At 36.8% G+C, this 18689-nt stretch overlaps 1 protein-coding gene across 1 annotated transcript in view; it reads right to left on the bottom strand.

The window, feature by feature from the left end:
- LOC122810746 (olfactory receptor 2D2-like) overlaps positions 1–14912 on the bottom strand; it is a 154246-nt gene extending 139334 nt beyond the window's left edge. The window contains exons 1-4 of the mRNA XM_044082307.1: positions 14890–14912; positions 12397–12418; positions 11985–12042; positions 10463–11266 (exon numbers count right to left, since the gene is read on the bottom strand). Of these exons, the coding sequence (XP_043938242.1) occupies positions 10463–11266; positions 11985–12042; positions 12397–12418; positions 14890–14912 (907 nt within the window). The remainder of the gene's footprint in view (positions 1–10462; positions 11267–11984; positions 12043–12396; positions 12419–14889) is intronic.
- Between the last annotated feature and the right edge of the window lie 3777 nt (positions 14913–18689).

Below are 18689 nucleotides of genomic sequence, written 5' to 3'. Positions count from 1 at the left end.
TATGAATGCAGATATGAAAACATTATTAATAAGGGGAAATCAGTGGTTAATTTCTCCACTGCTTAATATCTGAGATTAAAACTCTTATTATTATTTTGTTAAGCATGCATTGTACTTTCTAATACTGCCTATTATTTGGCAAGTCACTTTGTTAAGGAAGGCTGACCCGAAAATATCTTAATGTTTGTAAGGATCTATGGGTGTTAACTGCAAGAGTATAAAAAAGACATTTTAGGATTGAATGAGTTAAGAAGGTAATAGCTGGTATATTATCAGGTGTGATATACACACACACACACACACACACACACACACACACACACACACACACATATATATATATATATATATATATATATATATATATATATATATATATATATATATATATATATGTGGGTCTAGGATATTTCACTGAATGCACATTTCACTGAAATCAAATTAGTATGCACTTTTCACTGAAAGCTTAGTTCACTGAAAACTCAATTCACTGAAACACATTTCACTGAAAGTTATATATGGCCTTTTCCCCACTGTAGTGTGACCCTGGAGTTGGTATATATAGTAAGGGGGTGTGTGAGGGCACCACCCCCACATCAGAGGGTTTGGTGGGCATAGCCCCCCTTATATTTTAATTATTTTGAACTATATACATGGATACTTGCAATTCCAATATATTACTCTTTTCCAAACATAATATATACTTCAAATATGTGGGTGGTTATGCCCCCCACACCCCCCTTACTTTATATACTAACTCCAGGGTTGCACTACAGTGGGGAAGATGCCATATATAACTTTCAGTGAAATGTGTTTCACTGAACTGAGTTTTCAGTGAATTGTGCTTTCAGTGATTTGTGTTCAGTCATTCGAGTTTCAGTGAAATGTACATTCAGTGAAATGTTCTAGACTCATATATATATATATATATATATATATATATATATATATACATATATATATATATATATATATATATATATATATATCTATAGATATGTATATGTATATATATATATATATGTATGGATATATATAGATCTACTTAAATTGATCGAATAACATGTATGTTAATATGCATAATATTGAAACAAACTGATTGACATTATGCACATCAACATGCTACAACGGATGCATCAGAATTAAAAAAAAATTCAAAGAAAACATCGTGTTTTGCAGGGGGCAAGCCATTCTGCATCCCTTTGCATTAGACTGCACCCCCATACCCCCCACTAATTATATATATTCTAACTCTGAGAGTACATGCCTGAAAACCATCTATTTATCTGACCAAATTATGTCAACTACAGTACCATTCAACAAATTTACTGGGACCTATATAAATATAATTATAGAGAAAGAGAGATAAAAACACACACACACACACACACACACACACACACACCACATATGCATATACACACTGTAGGTAACAGGTGTCATGGTAGTTTGATATGGTATCAAGTGGTCTGTATGTCTGTGTGCCTTGGAGATGGTCTCTTTCTAGAGAGAGATCCTGTTGTCCAGGGAGTAGTGCTCTAGGAAGATATCTTGCTGTTTAGGGAGCAGTTCTGTCTGTTTGGGAAGAGGTTTTGCTGCCTAGTGTGCAGTGCTGTCCATCTGGGGAGAGCTCTTTCTGTCTAGGGAGTGGTGGTTGCTGTATGGAGAGAGCTCTTGTCTGGGAAGAGGTCTTGTTTTCTAGGGAGAAGTGGTCTCTGTAATTTCCCATGGGGATGCATTGTAGAACATTATTTCACATGCCAAGCTGGTAGAGGGCTCATGAACATCTCCTTACCCCAATGTGGTTCTTAGTGCTACAAAAATTCATTTTTTCTTTCTGGAAATAATATGAATGCATAACATATGCTCATAATTAGATAGACTTGCTGAAGTACCAGCCATCTGCAATGTGACTCTGAAGAGGATAATGTGGGTATCAGAAAATGACTGAACACATAGGTTCATAGGATGTTACTGGACTATTGGCCCAAGAGCTTAGCTAAAATAAAGAACAAGATAAGGCCTTGATAACATTTGAAGTCACAATCCCAGTTTCCAAGACAGCTGTTCTAATCCCAGTGCTACAAGACTTGAAAAACTTTTACCTGGATCCAAACCCCAGACTCTGCTGTTTTTAGTCTGCAGTTATAATCACTACACCGACAAACATAACATAACATTTTGGAGAAGACATCATCAGCTACAGTACAGTATTCTTTAGATCTGTTTTCAGGTTTGCCTGCCATATTTTTGGCAGTAATCCTGGTGAGGCAAATGCAGAGAATTAAACCATTTATTATTGCCTGCATTTGTACTACTAATCTTTGATTAATCCTTCCTAGAAAACTCCTAGAAAATTCAACTACATTTGAGTATGCTGTGCAGACTATATGATATATGGTGAAACTGTCTTGTTCTGAATGGCATACCACTCAGAATATGCCAGACTGTCATCCACATACTTGTCAGGGAAACCTTCCATGATTAAATCATAAAAAAACAAGCCATATGAGTGGGGTGCTTGGTAACACAAAAGTTGAGTTTTTGGCCAGAAAATATTATAAATGTATGGCGTACACCAATAATTATTTTAATAACAGAACCATAATGTGATTAAATGGTTCTTCATGATATCAAATGAAAGCTTTCATAATGCTGCACAATTTGTCACTGAAACCAATTGTGTGTGTACTACTGTTTTGCAGATATTTAGACTTGTTCAGTAATAAAATATGCATATTAGCAGAATTATCATATTCCTGTAAATATCTCTAGCATTGTGTTTTGGACAGATTTTGAGTCAGTATTTATCATGTCCAGTAACCAGAGAGGTCATGAATGGTTTCTCAGATAAGTGGGATACATGGTAACACAAAAATTGCGTGTTTGGACTGGAAATATTATGAATGTATGGCATACGTCAATGATTAAATTAATAACTTGAACCACAAGGTGATTAAATAGTACATTATGGTGTCAAATGAAAGCTTACATAATTCTGCAAAAGCTGCCACTGACACCAGCTGTCTGCATGCTACCACTTGGCAGATATCCAGACTTGTTCAGTAATACAATATACATATTAGCACAATTATCATATTTCTGCACATAATTGTGAACTTAGATGGATTGTGATTCAGAATTTCACATGCCCGGTCACCAGAGAGGTCAGGAATGGTTCGTTACACCAATGGGTTACTTAGTAACACAAACATTATGAGTATTTCCTGGAAATATTATGACTGTATAGTATATGTTCATAATTACATCAATAACTTTAACCAGAGGGTACTTATACGGGACTCCATGGTATTAAATGAAAGTATACACAATGCTTAAAAATCTTTGCACTGATAGCTTTTGTCTAACCAGCACTACTTGGCAAATAATTACTTTTATTTGTCCATTAAATATTCAGATATGCATAGTATCCATAATTATGCAAAACTCTCAAAAATGGAGTGTCATCTACTAATGTAGTTTGCTGCCCAATGAAGATCACATCTGCCCAGACAAAACTCACACTGATAGTTGGGGTCTGTATACTACATGTTTACAGAGATATTAATACGTATTTGCATAATTATAATAAATTATAATAAATAAATGTATATAATATCAAATTACCTATTCAATGTAAATTACTAGTATGTCAGGGTAACATATTAGTATCATTGTTGTGAAGATGAATGTGTGAGTTCAGCATTTTCTTTAAATCTGGTAATGCATAAATAATGTATGTGTGTGAGAGAATATTGACAGACAGGACTGGATTAATCAAAAGATATGGTATAAAGAAGTCACACATATGTGAACACTTATGTGGCTGCAGAATTCTGATCCCTCAAACCCACTTTTAGGGGAGCCAGTATAATTCAAACACAGTGCTGAAATTATCACTTAAAGTGCATCCTTTATGAAACGTCTGATATTATTTCCTCTGTGGTGACAATACTTAATACAAATTTTCATGGAATATAGATTCTCAAAAGCAGGTGTCTGAGTCTGAGTGTAGCAGGAAATAATTACAGTCTGGATTAACTTATCTAAGGAATTTGATATTTACAATTTCAGTTAGTGAAAACCTGCAAAATAGGAGAGAGAAAAAGGCTGAAGGTAGTGTACTCTCTTTTTTTGGAAGCCATATGCACTTCAAGATACTACTGAAGTTATCTCTCCAAGTGTGTGTTTTGTGATGGCTGTGATATGACTTCGCCTTTGGCATCAGTGGTTAATACATACTTCCAGAGAAAGTAGACTTAGGCAGGTGATTGAATGCAGCAAGGTGTGATTAGTGTTAGTGTTAAATTAAATGACAAGCAGGAGTGGTTAAATCAACAGAAGTGATGTTGAAAATAGGACTTAGTAGTTAACGTTATATGTGTAGGGGATTTTTATCCCCCAAATCCCTTTTATGTGGCACAAGTCATCCCTTCAACAGAGCTCCTTCTTGCAAATGTGTTTTGAGGTCTTCTGAGGCATCAGCAGCATATTCACAAGTATACAGACTGACTGACTGAATTAAAAGGGTGTTTGTTCATAGCCTGCATTATCAATCTTGTATGGGTGTATAAAAATGTTTTACTATCAAAATCCTGAATGCAGATGCTCTGTAGATGGGATAACGGCTTGCAGATGGTTGATTGCCATGTTGCCAACCGTCGGTAGTTCATATCAGTGATTGCCACTGTGCATTCACTGATATGAAGTCAATCTAAAGGCTAGAGATTGTGGTACAGTGCGGATTGGGTTACTCATCCCTTTCCTCACTGTAGTGCGATCTTGGAGTTGGAATATAAAGTTAGCAGGGGGTGTGGAGGGTGCGGCCCCCCACAGGGGGGGTGCAAGGGGGCTTGCCCCCCTGCAAAGACATGACGTGAAGTGAAGGAGCTATAATTACATGAGCTTCTATGCAGACATTGTGTTTTAGAAAAAAATTTTAAAAAAGATTGACATGTGGTACACAGATGGTGGAACACTTTTGCAGTTTATTTAATGTTTTCGACATTAACATCAAATCTGCATTTCTAGAGGATATGATTTGATGTGGTAAACACACGTTATTCTCAATTTGAGCACTTTTTTCAATATTCTGATCAGAAATACAAAGTATTTTCAGTATTTTAGTAGTAAACCTATAAAAATATTATATAAAGACATGCTGAAATATCTTACACATCATACTTATATGTTATATTTTATGATGCCTGGATGGGTGGCTAATCTTGACCTCCTAATTACTACACTTCCCTGTGAACATGCCTAGTTTAATGGTGTATGCACTGCATTTTCCTTTGCTCAACTGTTCACACAACACAACATAAATAATCAATGGTACAATAGTGCAAAGTTATTACTGCATACTGAAATCTCACAAAACATTTAAATTATGAAGCTTTAACGGTAAATCTGAAGCATTACTATAAAAATACACACGTTAGTTGCAACATTACATAAAATCCCACTACTCTTGTTAAATAGATAATTATGTTTATTTAAAAAAGTAAAAAAAAAACTCTTAAATTTTACACATTACAGTAACTATGACTATTCTAAAACAAGAAAACTTAAAAAATCTGCATACTGCACACAAGCACCAAAAACAAAGAAATAATAAAGCAATAACATGAATTTACCCAGCGCAACGATGAAATAAAGAACTGGCCCAAAAGCAGCACAGCCATATTCACACTATACTCAAAGCAGTACATTTTAAATTTATTGAAGATGGCATTAAAAACAAATACACACATTTCCACTTATTAAAGCAAACTATCCTGAAACAATAATAACATGTTTTAGTACAATTCAAAATGCACTGCATTAACTCCCCCCCCAAAATAAAGTTACGTAAACATATTCCCTTTTAAAGTACTTCTTGCAAGACATCACCAAACAGCTAGTTTAAAATAAATTACAATGCACAGCAGTTCCCATGGACCCATTTACCTTAAACACTACAATTAATAAGAAAAATAGAAATTAACCTACAGCAGTAATTTACTGACACAGTGATACAATAGAGAACAGGCCCAACAGCAGCATGTCCATATTCACATTATAATCAAAGCAGTACATTTTCAACTTATTGAAGACAGGATACAAATAAAATACACACATTTGTGCTTATAAAAGCAAACTATCTTGTAACAGCCACGACAACATGTATGCAGTAGAATACCAAATGCACTACATTTACCTATAAACGTCAAAAAATAAAAAGTTACACACACATACGTTTTCACTTTTAAAAGTAGTTCTTGCAAGTCATCACTAAACAACCACTATAAAAATACCAAAAGTAGTACATCTTAACTTCTTGAAGACAGCATTAAAAAATAAATTGCACACATTTCCACCCAAAAAGTGCAAACTGCCCAATTCATTTCCATCTCTAAACACAAAGTATCCAGAAACAGCCAAAACAAAATAGAAATATATCAATCACATTACATTTATCTGTGAAGATTGCCCCACCATAAAAAAAAAAAAAATTCTATTCACACATTTTAGCCTTTAAAATCTAATGCTTTCAATCATATATTGAATCACATACACACACACACACACACACACACACACACACACACACACACACACACACACACACACATACTTTTTATACCTTTAAAAACTACTACTTACAAATCTCATATTAACTACTACACATATTTAAATAATATCCGCGGTGGTGCAGCGGTAGCGTTGTTGCCTCACAGCAAGAGGTTCTCACATTCAATTCTTGGCTGGAGTTCAGGGAGTGCCTTCTGTGTGGAGTCTGCATGTTCTCCCCGCGGGTTGAGTGGCATTCCGAAAGACATGCGTGAGTGGGTGTGCCTTCATTGAAGGTTGGGCGTTTAGCTGGCAACTCGGCACCATGAAAATCTACTGCCAATCATTAGTGGACCGGAGTTCTGCTGTGGCAACCCCTAACTGGGAAAAGCCGAAAGACAATAACAACAGTGCACCCAATTTACCACTAAGCATTAAAATGTTAAATTGAATTAAAACACAACATTCTCAGTTTTAAAAAGCTAGAGTCATAAAATACTATTTGTACTTATTTATCCCTACAATCACTGTCTTTGCAAGGCTGCTTGGCTTCCTTGATAGAGTGGCTAGCTTCCTTGGTGAAGTGACTGGCTCGCTGGCTTTCTTGGTAGAGTGACTGGCTGGCTATTGGAGTGGCCGGGTGGCAGCTGTAGTGGCTAGATAGCTTGCTGGCTGGCTGCTGGAAAGGCTGACTAGCTGGATGGATGCTGGCATGGCTGGCTAGCTGGCTGACTGGCTGCTGGAGTGGCTGTCTAGATGGATGGATGGCTAGCTGGCTGCTGGAGTGGCTCTCTAGCTGGTTGACTGGCTGCTGGAGTGGCTGTCTAGCTGGGTGGCTCTGGTTGGCTCTGGCTGCTGGAGTGGCTGTCTAGCTGGGTGGCTCTGGCTGGCTCTGGCTGCTGGAGTGACTGGCTTGCTGGCTGGCTCTGGCTGCTGAAATAGCTGGCTTGCTGGTGACAGCTGACTCTAGCTGTAAAAAAAAAGAGAAATCCCAGTTCTTTATTAGCAGCTGTAGAAGTGCTTGATAAAAAAAAAAAAGGTCTATAGCCACAACCTTTGTACCTTTGTAGGGCTCTTCCTGCCTTAATTCCTGCCCCCTTCATGAGTTACAGCCAACTGCTACATGATTTACAACACTCAGACCTAATAAGGAATATTTCTGTCTGATGGTCCAGGCTGGTGATGTAACCGAATTAAATTGCAGTTTGTTGTGCCATGTAGACAAACCTTATTTGGTATTAATAATAAATGTATTTGTATTTCAAATGCTTTTAAATTATTCTGATATATATATATATATATATATATATATATATATATATATATATATATATATATATGATTGTGTACCACATATATGATTCCAGAAACTGCAGTTTCCACAAGGCTGTGAACTCAGTTTATTGGTCACTGAAATTCATTTCTTTGACTTTCTTGCTGCCCTGTGTAATTGCTGAAAATTTGACTTCAGAAGCATGGCTTTTCTATCCATCATGTAAGAAGTTTGAAGCGGATGCATATTGAAAATGTGTTTTATTGAACAATTTGTAAAAAAAATTTAATTAACATAACTGTAGTCATGTTCTTTTAATATAATAACATTTACAAAAAAAATAGAAAAACAATATTTCTAAGCAGAGCTGGATCCAGTACTAGGTGGCCCAGGCAGTCTCTTGGGGCCCACTGGCTGAGAAGGGCCCTCACTAGCTGAGAGGAGTCCACTGGCAAGCAGTGCTGCCGCAACATTTACTTTTTGATTAAAAAAAAAATACATGTCTTCTTTAAGGACATTCATCTTTAAGAATGTTTTATGCGTGCAACACAGATTGACATCCACTTATTCATTTGCACACGCCTGTTGTTTGATTGCTTCTTCTAGTTTGCACATAGAATTTAACCACATGACTGCTCATGATTCCTCTGTCCATGGAATGTTATTGAATAAAGCAGAAACATTATCAGTAAAGTACTTTTTCTTCTGAAACAGTAGTGTATGTGTGCCTGTAATGGCCTAGTTAGGGATGGTAGGTTAGTTAATTTACTCAGGCTGAAACCCTGTACTTTGGTTATAGGAGACAAGAGCCTGAATCATCTACACCAATTACCAGGCTATGAATTTCAATGCATTTTTAAGGAATGTTGTGTTTCAGTGCCTATTCATGGAATTGTGAGCATCAGGGGAAGATAAGTTTATTGCTGCTTATACTAAGTCTGTTTGTAATGTGTAACTGTTTTATTTAGCATGTGACCATCATTGTTTGTGCTAGAAAATTTGAAAGCAGTGTTAGAAGCACAACAGGTAGTATACTTGCCTTTTGAGGTAGAAGGCTGTGGGTTCTACTCCCCACTATGTAGATGGAATGCTGGTACTGTGTTGCAGTTTGGGGGGTGGAGGTGCTGCAGTTCTGAGTGTGTCCTCCTTTGGATGAGATGCTTTTTAAGTAAGAACCTGTTGTTATTTTGCCAGTTTACAATTTATTTGTTCATTTAACAGAGGGAATTTATTCTTCAAGGACAGCAGGCACTGAATTTTTAGATGAAACTGAAATATAAAGTTGTTAGCTAATAGCAACCTCTTCATTAGTTACAGATCTCTTTAATGTGGAATTATTCAAGTGAATTTTCTTCTCCAGAGGTTGTGAATATTGACTGATGTTGGAGGATTGTAATGAGTTTAATAATTGTTTGAGTGTCCTTTCTATGGCTGAAATGTTCTGAAATGGGTAGTTTTGTCAGTACTGGTTCATATATTTTGTTTCATTGCTTACTGGAAAAATGTTCAGAACATTTTAAACACTCTAACAACTGGTGCTATATTATACTTGGAATATAATTTAATACAATCAGGCTTGGTCCAAAAAATGTGTACAATGGGCCTATGTTTTGAAAACAGTCCAAACATAAACTTAATTTGACATTAGCCAGATGCATTTTCTTTTGAATGTGAATTTCAATGCCATTTCAATGAATGTGAGTTTCAAGGGCAGAAAAGTTTACTGTTAATGCTAAGGCTATCTTTATTGTGAGACTGTATTGTTTTGTTTAACAAATATCTATCAGTGCTTGTGCTATAAAATGTTTAAAAAAGTTTTAAATTAAATCCAAATATCTGCAATCATCGTAGAAATTAAGAAGAAAATAGTATGTACCTGGCAGGTTTGAACATTGTTTATGTTAATTAGGCAGAAGTAGCCAAGTAATGAGACATTAGTATGGCTGCACTGGGGGGGGGGGTCTTCTGCTAGGGTGGGGACTGCTGTGTGTATGTGGGGGGTCTTATCCATTACCTTGTCTAGGACCACATTTGACCATGATCTCGCTCTAAGTATCGAGTGCATGTAATTTATAAGATATTCATATATGCCTTGGTAATATTTGTAAACTGATAATCCAGATTTCTGATTTAGGAATATTTTAAATTTATTATTTAACTTTAATGACTTCATGACAATTCTGTGTATAAGAAAGACAATGACTGTCAGTAATATTTTGAAATTTTAACCACTTTTGGTTATGTAATATTTTACAAATACAGAGATTATTACCATTATATTTCTGTTCTCCAAATCACAGTAACAGTGAAATACCCATACTTGCTCAAACAAATTACAATGTGCCATTAATAATGTATTAAGCTTCTGTGTAATAAGGTCCCAGTTTTATTTAACTTTTTTGAAGAACTGTAGAATATGTAGAAGTCCAGACACTTGACAGCGGATCTCATAAAATCACAGGCATTCTTTCAGAATTCACCCCATAATTCTTCAGTAGAAATGATATTTATTTCAACACACAGACATTCCTGTGAGCATTTTTGTGATACTCATCCTAATTTCTTTTGTTTTCAAACAGTAAATGATTGGATTTATAAGAGGAGGTACAATATTCTGAACTATAGCTGCCACAGTACGTATCTGTTCAGAAATTCCTGGTAAAGAATAAGAGACTAAGACAAAGGCCAGCGCTATGTAGAAGACACCTATGACAAGAAGATGGCTTCCACAGGTAGAAAAAGCTTTTCTCTGACCCTCATCAGAATTGATTCTGAATACTGCCATAATAATCTTTCCATAGGAAAACAGAACAAGAAATAGCTGGACTGAGATAATCATTACAGACATGAACATATTATATTGAATCTTGATTGTAACATCTGTTGAAGCCAATAACATAATCGATGCATAATCACACAAGAAATATTCAATCCTATTTGCTCCACAAAAGAATGTAGATAGCACAAAGTATACACGCAGCATCGCGTCTGTACTTCCTATTGTCCAACACAAAGTAGACAACAAGAAGGCATGCTTGGTTGTCATGACAGTGGGATAAAGTAAGGGGTTGCATATGGCCTGGTAACGATCATAAGCCATAACCACCAAAGTAAAACTTTCAGTTATTAAGAATGTAAGATAAAAGGCCATCTGTGTAATACATGGACCAAAAGCAATAGAACCATCTTCTGTTATTAAATAGTACAACATTTCTGGAATGGTAACAGAAGGAATAAGCAGATCTAAAAAGGCTAGATTACAGATAAACATGTACATTGGAGAATGGAGACCATTGTCAAATTTTATAACAAAAATGAAAATGAAGTTTTCTAGTATAGTAATGGTATATATGGCAAGGAAAACCACAAACAGAACAATTCGTGCTTTCCAGTCATGGAGTCCAGGAATTCCAGCAATAATGAAATATGTGACAGAAGAAGCTGTATGATTGCAGTATTCCATTACATGTCATCAAATTCCATTCCCTGAAAAAGGAAAGAATTAACATGGGTTAATTATATCCTCATCAATAAGCCTTTGTCAACAGAAAGAAAGGCAAATCAAATCATTCATCTTGCAAATTGAACAGGAAATAATTCAGGGCTATGCAGGCTCACAAAATGTTCCATATTCTGATGTAACATAACAGCACAATACATGCACAATGAATAACTTTGAATAAATAGTTTAGATGTTCACTAGCACTTATACACACTAAGGTTTCATGCAACACTACCTCTTCAAAACAGTAACTTAATATAAACTGACAACTCACATGATAAAAAGTTTACTTAAATGAAATGACATGGAAGTCCCATGATTAGTAAATTATTCAGTGGCAGAATGCTAATTCTTAATTATACATTGACAATAGATGCAGCATTTTGTTGTTCATAAGCATGGCATGTTTTGCTGACTTGCCTAAGTTTGCAAAACGGGGGGTGGGGTGGGGGGGGGTTGTTGTTAGCAGAACTATGTGCCCTATTTCAAGAGAATAGGGGGTGGTGGTTGTTGTTAGTAGAACTATGTGCCCTATTTCAAGATAACAGGTAACAGGTTTAGCATGGCATTCATAGTCCCATGGTTCTTATGTTCACAAATCTAAATGGCAAAAAATGCCACTTCATCTTTATGCAGATATGATGAGTACCAGATAACAGTGCTGGCTACACCAAAGCGAAGGGCTATATGGAAGATCCTGCAAATTTTGTGCTGTCTGTAAGTTCATAAAATGAACTAAATCTAATTTGGTTATATGCAAATGGAACCACATAAGTGCAGGGTCACAGTTACTATTGGGCATTTTTGTAATTAAGAGCTGAGTGCAAGCCTATGCAAGTTTGCATATATTAATGGTGGCCATTTAAGGAAAGTGGCACTTAGAGCAACTATATAAAAGTAATTTTCGAAAGAGAACATGTTATCTACTGAATGCAAGAAGTCCTTATGTGGACACCTGAACGGTTATTTATAAAGTTGGAAAGGGGAAGATAGGAAAATTAGAAATGGGAGAAGGAAAAGAAAAGGAACACACAGAAGGAAAACATCAAGAGAGTTGTGCTGGGAGAACTTGGAGGGGTACTGTGTTTATGCTGTAAGGATAGATCTCTTCATATTTCAATGTTTTTACATAACAAGGACTCTGGAAAAGGAAGAAGGAAAAAGGATTAGGGAAGAGTTAAGGAAATAACGTAACTTAAAAGTCAAGTAAGACAGACAGGAGCACTACAACAGGCTGAAATTGCTGGGAGACAAAAGATATACAAATTACAGACAGATAGAGTGTGGGGATGTTGGAACAGGACTCACCCTTGTCCAGAGGACTTCAGTTATCCCCTCTAGCTGATAGATCTGCAGAAAGGGACCAGGGTGTTGTGGGTGTGATGGTCTTTGGTGGCTCAATGGTCTAAGCTGACAAGAACAGCAAGTCTTTAATCCACAGGATGAGGCTTTCTATTGGTCAAAGACATCTCACACCACTACCCACTCTGCTGCATCCTTGACCATGTCCTGAAGTTTATGTTGCTCATGGCTTTGCAGGTACCACACACCACGGTGGTCACAGAATTGGAGGGAACCCCCTGATCCTGTTATTACATCACAGAGTCAGTAGAAGGAGGTGGTAATTGTTCTCTGACCTGAGAGGTATATTATTGGACTGACACTAGGATCTCTGGATCTGTAGAAAATGAAACATAAAGGGGAATAAAGGAAAAAAAGGGGAAATAAAAAATAAATAATTAAAAAGATAGAGAACATAGGGTCAAGATGGACCCATGTTGCTGTTAAAACATGTTTTATTGAGTAGATACATGGACATGTACTACCAAATTGTTAATACTGCCAAATGGTACACTGTTAACCATGTAGAAAAAGTTACTTATAGATCTTTAATTACAAATGTGCTTTTATTATAATTACTACTTACATTTAAAAGACTGCTGTAATAATGTAGTGTAATGCCTTTTTTTCAACAGAATGGAGCAGAGAATACATGGCTGACTTTTTTATAATTAGTTAATGATAACATATTTATAGTCACAAACACCTTTGGTCAAGCATTTCATTTTGCTGTAAAGTCTGCTCCATGTGATAGTGAGGCTCCTTGTCAGTCAGGTAAAGAATGAAGAAAAGAAATGCATACTTGTTTACCTGTGCAACACCTGTGTTCATAACTGCTGTCTACATTTTTTTCTTTTTTTAAATATATGCTTTTCTAGCATATGTAATACGATGTATGCATAATGTAATTAAGCAGTTCAGTAGGCCTTGCTGAACTAATGCAGTGTGCAACTAGCAAGAATTGCTTTGCTTAATCCCTGACAGTCTTTCATTTCCTTTCCTAACTTCAACTGCTTGTAAGGCATGCTATTCCTCCTCAGTGATAAAATGAAGTGAACAACAGCATGTAATATGTCATATAGTCAAATCAATACTATGTAGGTCATGGACCTGAGGTCTGGGGGCTATCTCTGGCCAGCCATTTTGAATCATCTATATTTGAAATAAGTTACACGCCTTAGATAAAAATGCATTTTGTACAACACTTATATAGTAATAACTGATATAAGGCTAACAGTAAATAGTGGAAATTAATTCAGCCTTCATTTAGTAAACATGGTGTCACTTGTCTACATCATTTAAATACTTTATGGATTTCCACTGACTTCATACTAACTATCTTGTTGTGTCTTATGGCTTATCCCGGTTAGGGGTCGCCACAGCGGAACTCCGGTCCGCTAATGTTTGGTAGTGGATTTTTACGTGCCGAGTTACCAGCCCTGATGCACAACCTTCAACGAAGGCACGCCCATTCACGCATGCCTCCACACAGAAGATGCTCCAACTGAGAATCGAACGCGACAATGTCTTGCTGTGTGGTGACAAGGCTACCGCAGCACCACTACCACAGGTCACTAAGTATCTACCTATATGAAAAAATATATAAGAATAATGCAAATGCCTATGTATACGTATATGTATATCTATACAATATGTAGATTGACACTGATATATACATGTCTATATCTATCTGTCTATCTAACTACATATGAGATTCAATACATTTGGTTATGCATACAGTGAGGAAAATAATTGTGGATGACTCAAATATGTATATAGGTTCACAAGCTTAAATTTACTTAAGTTATACCAACATAAATAAACCATTTGTTTACCCTTAAATTGTGAGTACCCTATTGGAGAACAGAAACAAGGAAAATACTTACTTTTGAAGGGTCTATATCATATGAGCGAATCGAACAAATTGCAAATGCTCAGAATATCGAATGTACCGGACCTCAAAGTGCTTTTTCTGATATTACAGTACAGTGAAGAATAGGATATTTGCCCTTTCCTCACTGTAGTGTGATCTTGGAGTTGGAATATATATTTAGCGGAGGGTGTGGGGGGGCACAGCCCCCCACAATAGGAAGTTCAAGGTTCCATACGTTCAATATTATGAGCGTTCGCAATTTGTGTGATTCGCTCATATGATATAGACCTGCTTTTGAACTCTGGCCTTCTCTCCTGCACATCAGAAACCCACTTGGCCAGCTGCTACTCTCCATTTCTGCAAGTCATCATACTTGTGCCCATACCTCTCAACTTCTTAGAGCAAGAAATCTGGACAAAGCCATAATTAAAAGTGGGACAGAGGCCAAAAAATAGGGACAATTTTTAAATATTGCTCTTACAAACTTACAAAGTTGATAGAATAACAAGTTTTGCATTAGCATGAATTGTCTGAAGGATATGAAGTCTGAAACTCAAATGTCTGTCATTATCTTCTAATTTTCGCCTTTAATGATTTACCAATAATTTGCCAGAAAAAACACAATTTCATGAAAAATGGACCAAAAATATGAGGCCAAAATCTGGCCATTCTGCAAAAATCTGTACAGTTGGGAGGTATGCTTGTGCCTCTACTGTTGCCCAGAGTGGGGGATTCCTTTCAGGGATGATAGATGTTCCCTCAGCTGCTGTCAGATGTCATCATTGTTCCATTTAGAGACAGACTTAGTCTACTCTGATTTCGGCAGTTGTGACCCCTGCAGTAGGTAGAGGTATATGTTGGTCTCTTTATCAGACCAGTTTGGGGCTTGACTCTGAGCTTTTGCTACTGCCATTTTGTGAAAGCCCAATACAAAAGTGATGTTTGTTAAAGCAAGACAGGGGATAAGAGGCTATGGACCAAACCCTCAGAGGTTTGGACACTCTATGCAGCTATATAGGGATAGTACTTATGGAACTGATACCAGTACCATGGTTGCTTAATAACAGGATTGAATTCATCACTTTTTTCAGTTCTTTTGTAAATGGAAAAACTTCTGGACATTTGATATCTACACATTTTTTTAGAGTGGTATAATTTCTATGCACATGAATCTACTCAAAAAGCTGTCAGAACTTCCTTTTTCGGGAATTGGAAAATTTATTATAACATGTGACTAACCTTTGTAATGTAAGTTGTGTTTTTATGATGCAGTAATTCTTAATGATGATAAACAAGATTATTAATATTTTTTTCAAAACATTATTGTCTCTTTCCAAGTACATTTTAGTTAGTGCTTTATAAACTAGTGTATGGGTCTTCATGATGCAGTGCTAGTCAATTAATAACTATTGACGTACTACATACATTATCCCAAATGTATAGCATAGTTTGCTGTGCTTCAGAACTGCAACAAGCTCATGAACATTCCTGCACTCAGCACACTTTACTGCAGCTTGATCACAAGAAACTAAAGTCTTTTTACTCTTACTGAAGTGGATTCACACTTATACAGTGATGTGATTCATGCACCTCTGAGTAAATAAGCAACAGTTTATACCAACAGGTTTAAATCATCATATTTATCTGCCCTAAACTGTGTTTGCTGCTGACAGTTCGAGGAAAGGGCAAACAAATTCAAAGAAATTAACAGAGGTAATATACAGAAATCTTTGGAAACTGGCACTATTGTTACAGCTTAGTAAAACCAACTTACCACAAGCATATAAATACCAGTAAGGTAGATATTAGATTTTACAATCATACCAATAACAAGAGTGTGAAAGTGTAAGGTGACACTTTTGACAGATATGTACATGTATTTTGGTACTTTGTCACCTTTACTTTCATTGTTAAGAAGTATAAGGTGACATTTTTGACAGATGTGTACATGTATTTTGTTACTGTGTGGCCTTTACTTTCATTGTTAAGAAGTGTAAGGTTGACACTTTTGACAGATGTGTACATGTATTTTGGCACTGTGTGGCCTTTACTTTCATTGTTAATAAGTGTAAGGTGACACGTTTGACAGATGTGTACATGTATTTTGGTACTTTATGGCCTTTACTTTCATTGTTAAGAAGTGTAAGATGACACTTTTGACAGATGTGTACATTTATTTTGGTACTGTGTGGCCTTTACTTTCATTGTTAAGAAGTGTAAGGCTGACACTTTTGACAGATGTTTACATGTATTTTGGTACTGTGTGGCCTTTACTTTCATTGTTAAGAAGTGTAAGGTGACACCTTTGACAGATGTCTACATGTATTTTGGTACTGTGTGGCCTTTTCTTTCATTGTTAAGAGTTACAGAGAAGTAGGGCAGCAGCGTACAATGAGTTATCATGGTTATACTAACAGTACATAAATAATTACAGGTTGCAAAGAATAACTGAGGACAATGAAAATAATACTCAATACACTTTTACCATGTCTACTACTAAACTGTTGCACAGTGGGTATCATATTTGAGTCTGGTTTAATTGTGGCTCTCAATTAATGATTTTAATTTACATCATTCTGCAGCAGAAGGTATCAAGACGACTGAGAGATAAGTTCACTCCTGAAGATAACCACATCATAATGTATGCTCTCAGGATATATGGAAAACTCCTGTTTGGGAAAGGTGGTAAAAGCAGGCAGACAGGGAGAGCTAAGGCATAGAATTAGGCAGAGGCTGAAATTAGGTAGATGGGAAAGAATGGAACATTGTAAGAAAGGAGAAAATGACCTAGTGGGATGTGCAAGCACCAAGCTAGGCAGAATGCAATTACACACAGCAGTGCTAGTGGGTGCTGCTCCACAATCTGAGCATTGACACTTGATGAGGAGCACCTTCTGTCCAGAAGGTTAATGACTATGATACAGATGATTATGCCAAAGAATCAGCAGTGGTGGTGTGGACAACCAGTATTTTCAAACCATTGCAGCAACCTCAGTCTCACAGTCATAAAGATTAGTGAATACGCGATGATAATACTTTATGTTGCCATATACTGCCCAGGATAGTAGTGTACATATAATTCATTATATTTCCCATAACCAGGTACCCAATCTACACCACAAATGCAAGTAAATTCAGACTGTTTGCATGGTACCAGCCTGTATCTTATGCTTATGCATACATAATGTTTGGATGTTAGAGATCTCATCATGTCATAACTTATGCCTTCACAGGCTCAGCACCAGAAGCAAATGCTTTCACTGTGCTGGCACAACAATATGAAGGTGAGAGCACAAGGGCTGTTGTCAATGATGTCATAGCTGATATTCATGACAGCCTGAGGACAGGTGCACCCATTTGCAAAGTGTACTGGCAGAATCCCCAAACTGCAGCAGGTACTTAACTACATAAGCAGTGACACAGGTTCACACAACAAGAGAATGAGGACATAAAGCTGCAACCAGAAGAGGAGATGATACCACATAGCTCAACAGCAGTCTGTTGTGAGCAACAAGAGCATATTTAGGAAGATGCTATCTCTTAAGAGTTAGCAGCGATCACTATGACACCTATGCAAAGACGTGCTAGGTGAAGGCATATCTCCCGACTAGTAGTGGAGACATCAAAGGCCTTGGCAATCTAGCAACAGATGTGCTGTGACATTGTTCAGGCACAAGCCACTACAACAGAGAGTCAAGCAGAGATGGTTAGAGTACTGTAGGCCATATGTGAAGAATTTCATTAGCGCATGAGAATGGTGAAAGCCAGGGGCAGTGCCATGATGATCTTCATTTGCAGTATAGTGGCACACAAAGTATTCCTGCCCACCTCCATGTTCACACTAATAAATACTTACCAGACTCACATGGAGAGCACAGCTGGACATAAATGGGAGGAGTGTCCACTCAGATGGTGACAAAGTAGACCATACCCAATGTCATTCTTTAGGTAGTGCTGCAATGACTATGGGTGTCATAACTTAAAAGAAGTCAGGTGGGAATTATCAGCCTTCTACAACACATGGTAGCTCCTCACAGAGGTCTTTGTCATGTAGCACTGTCAGATCAGGACCTAGAAGTTCCTCTGTATCCAGCAGGTCATGGCATCACAGTAACTCAAGATCAAGCTCACAACCACTAGGAACATCA

The sequence above is a fragment of the Protopterus annectens genome, chromosome 9.part0, assembly GCF_019279795.1.
Source record: "Protopterus annectens isolate FY-2018-M chromosome 9.part0, PAN1.0, whole genome shotgun sequence".
Taxonomy (NCBI): Eukaryota; Metazoa; Chordata; order Ceratodontiformes; family Protopteridae; genus Protopterus; species Protopterus annectens.
This window is presented reverse-complemented; position numbering and strand designations above follow the sequence as displayed.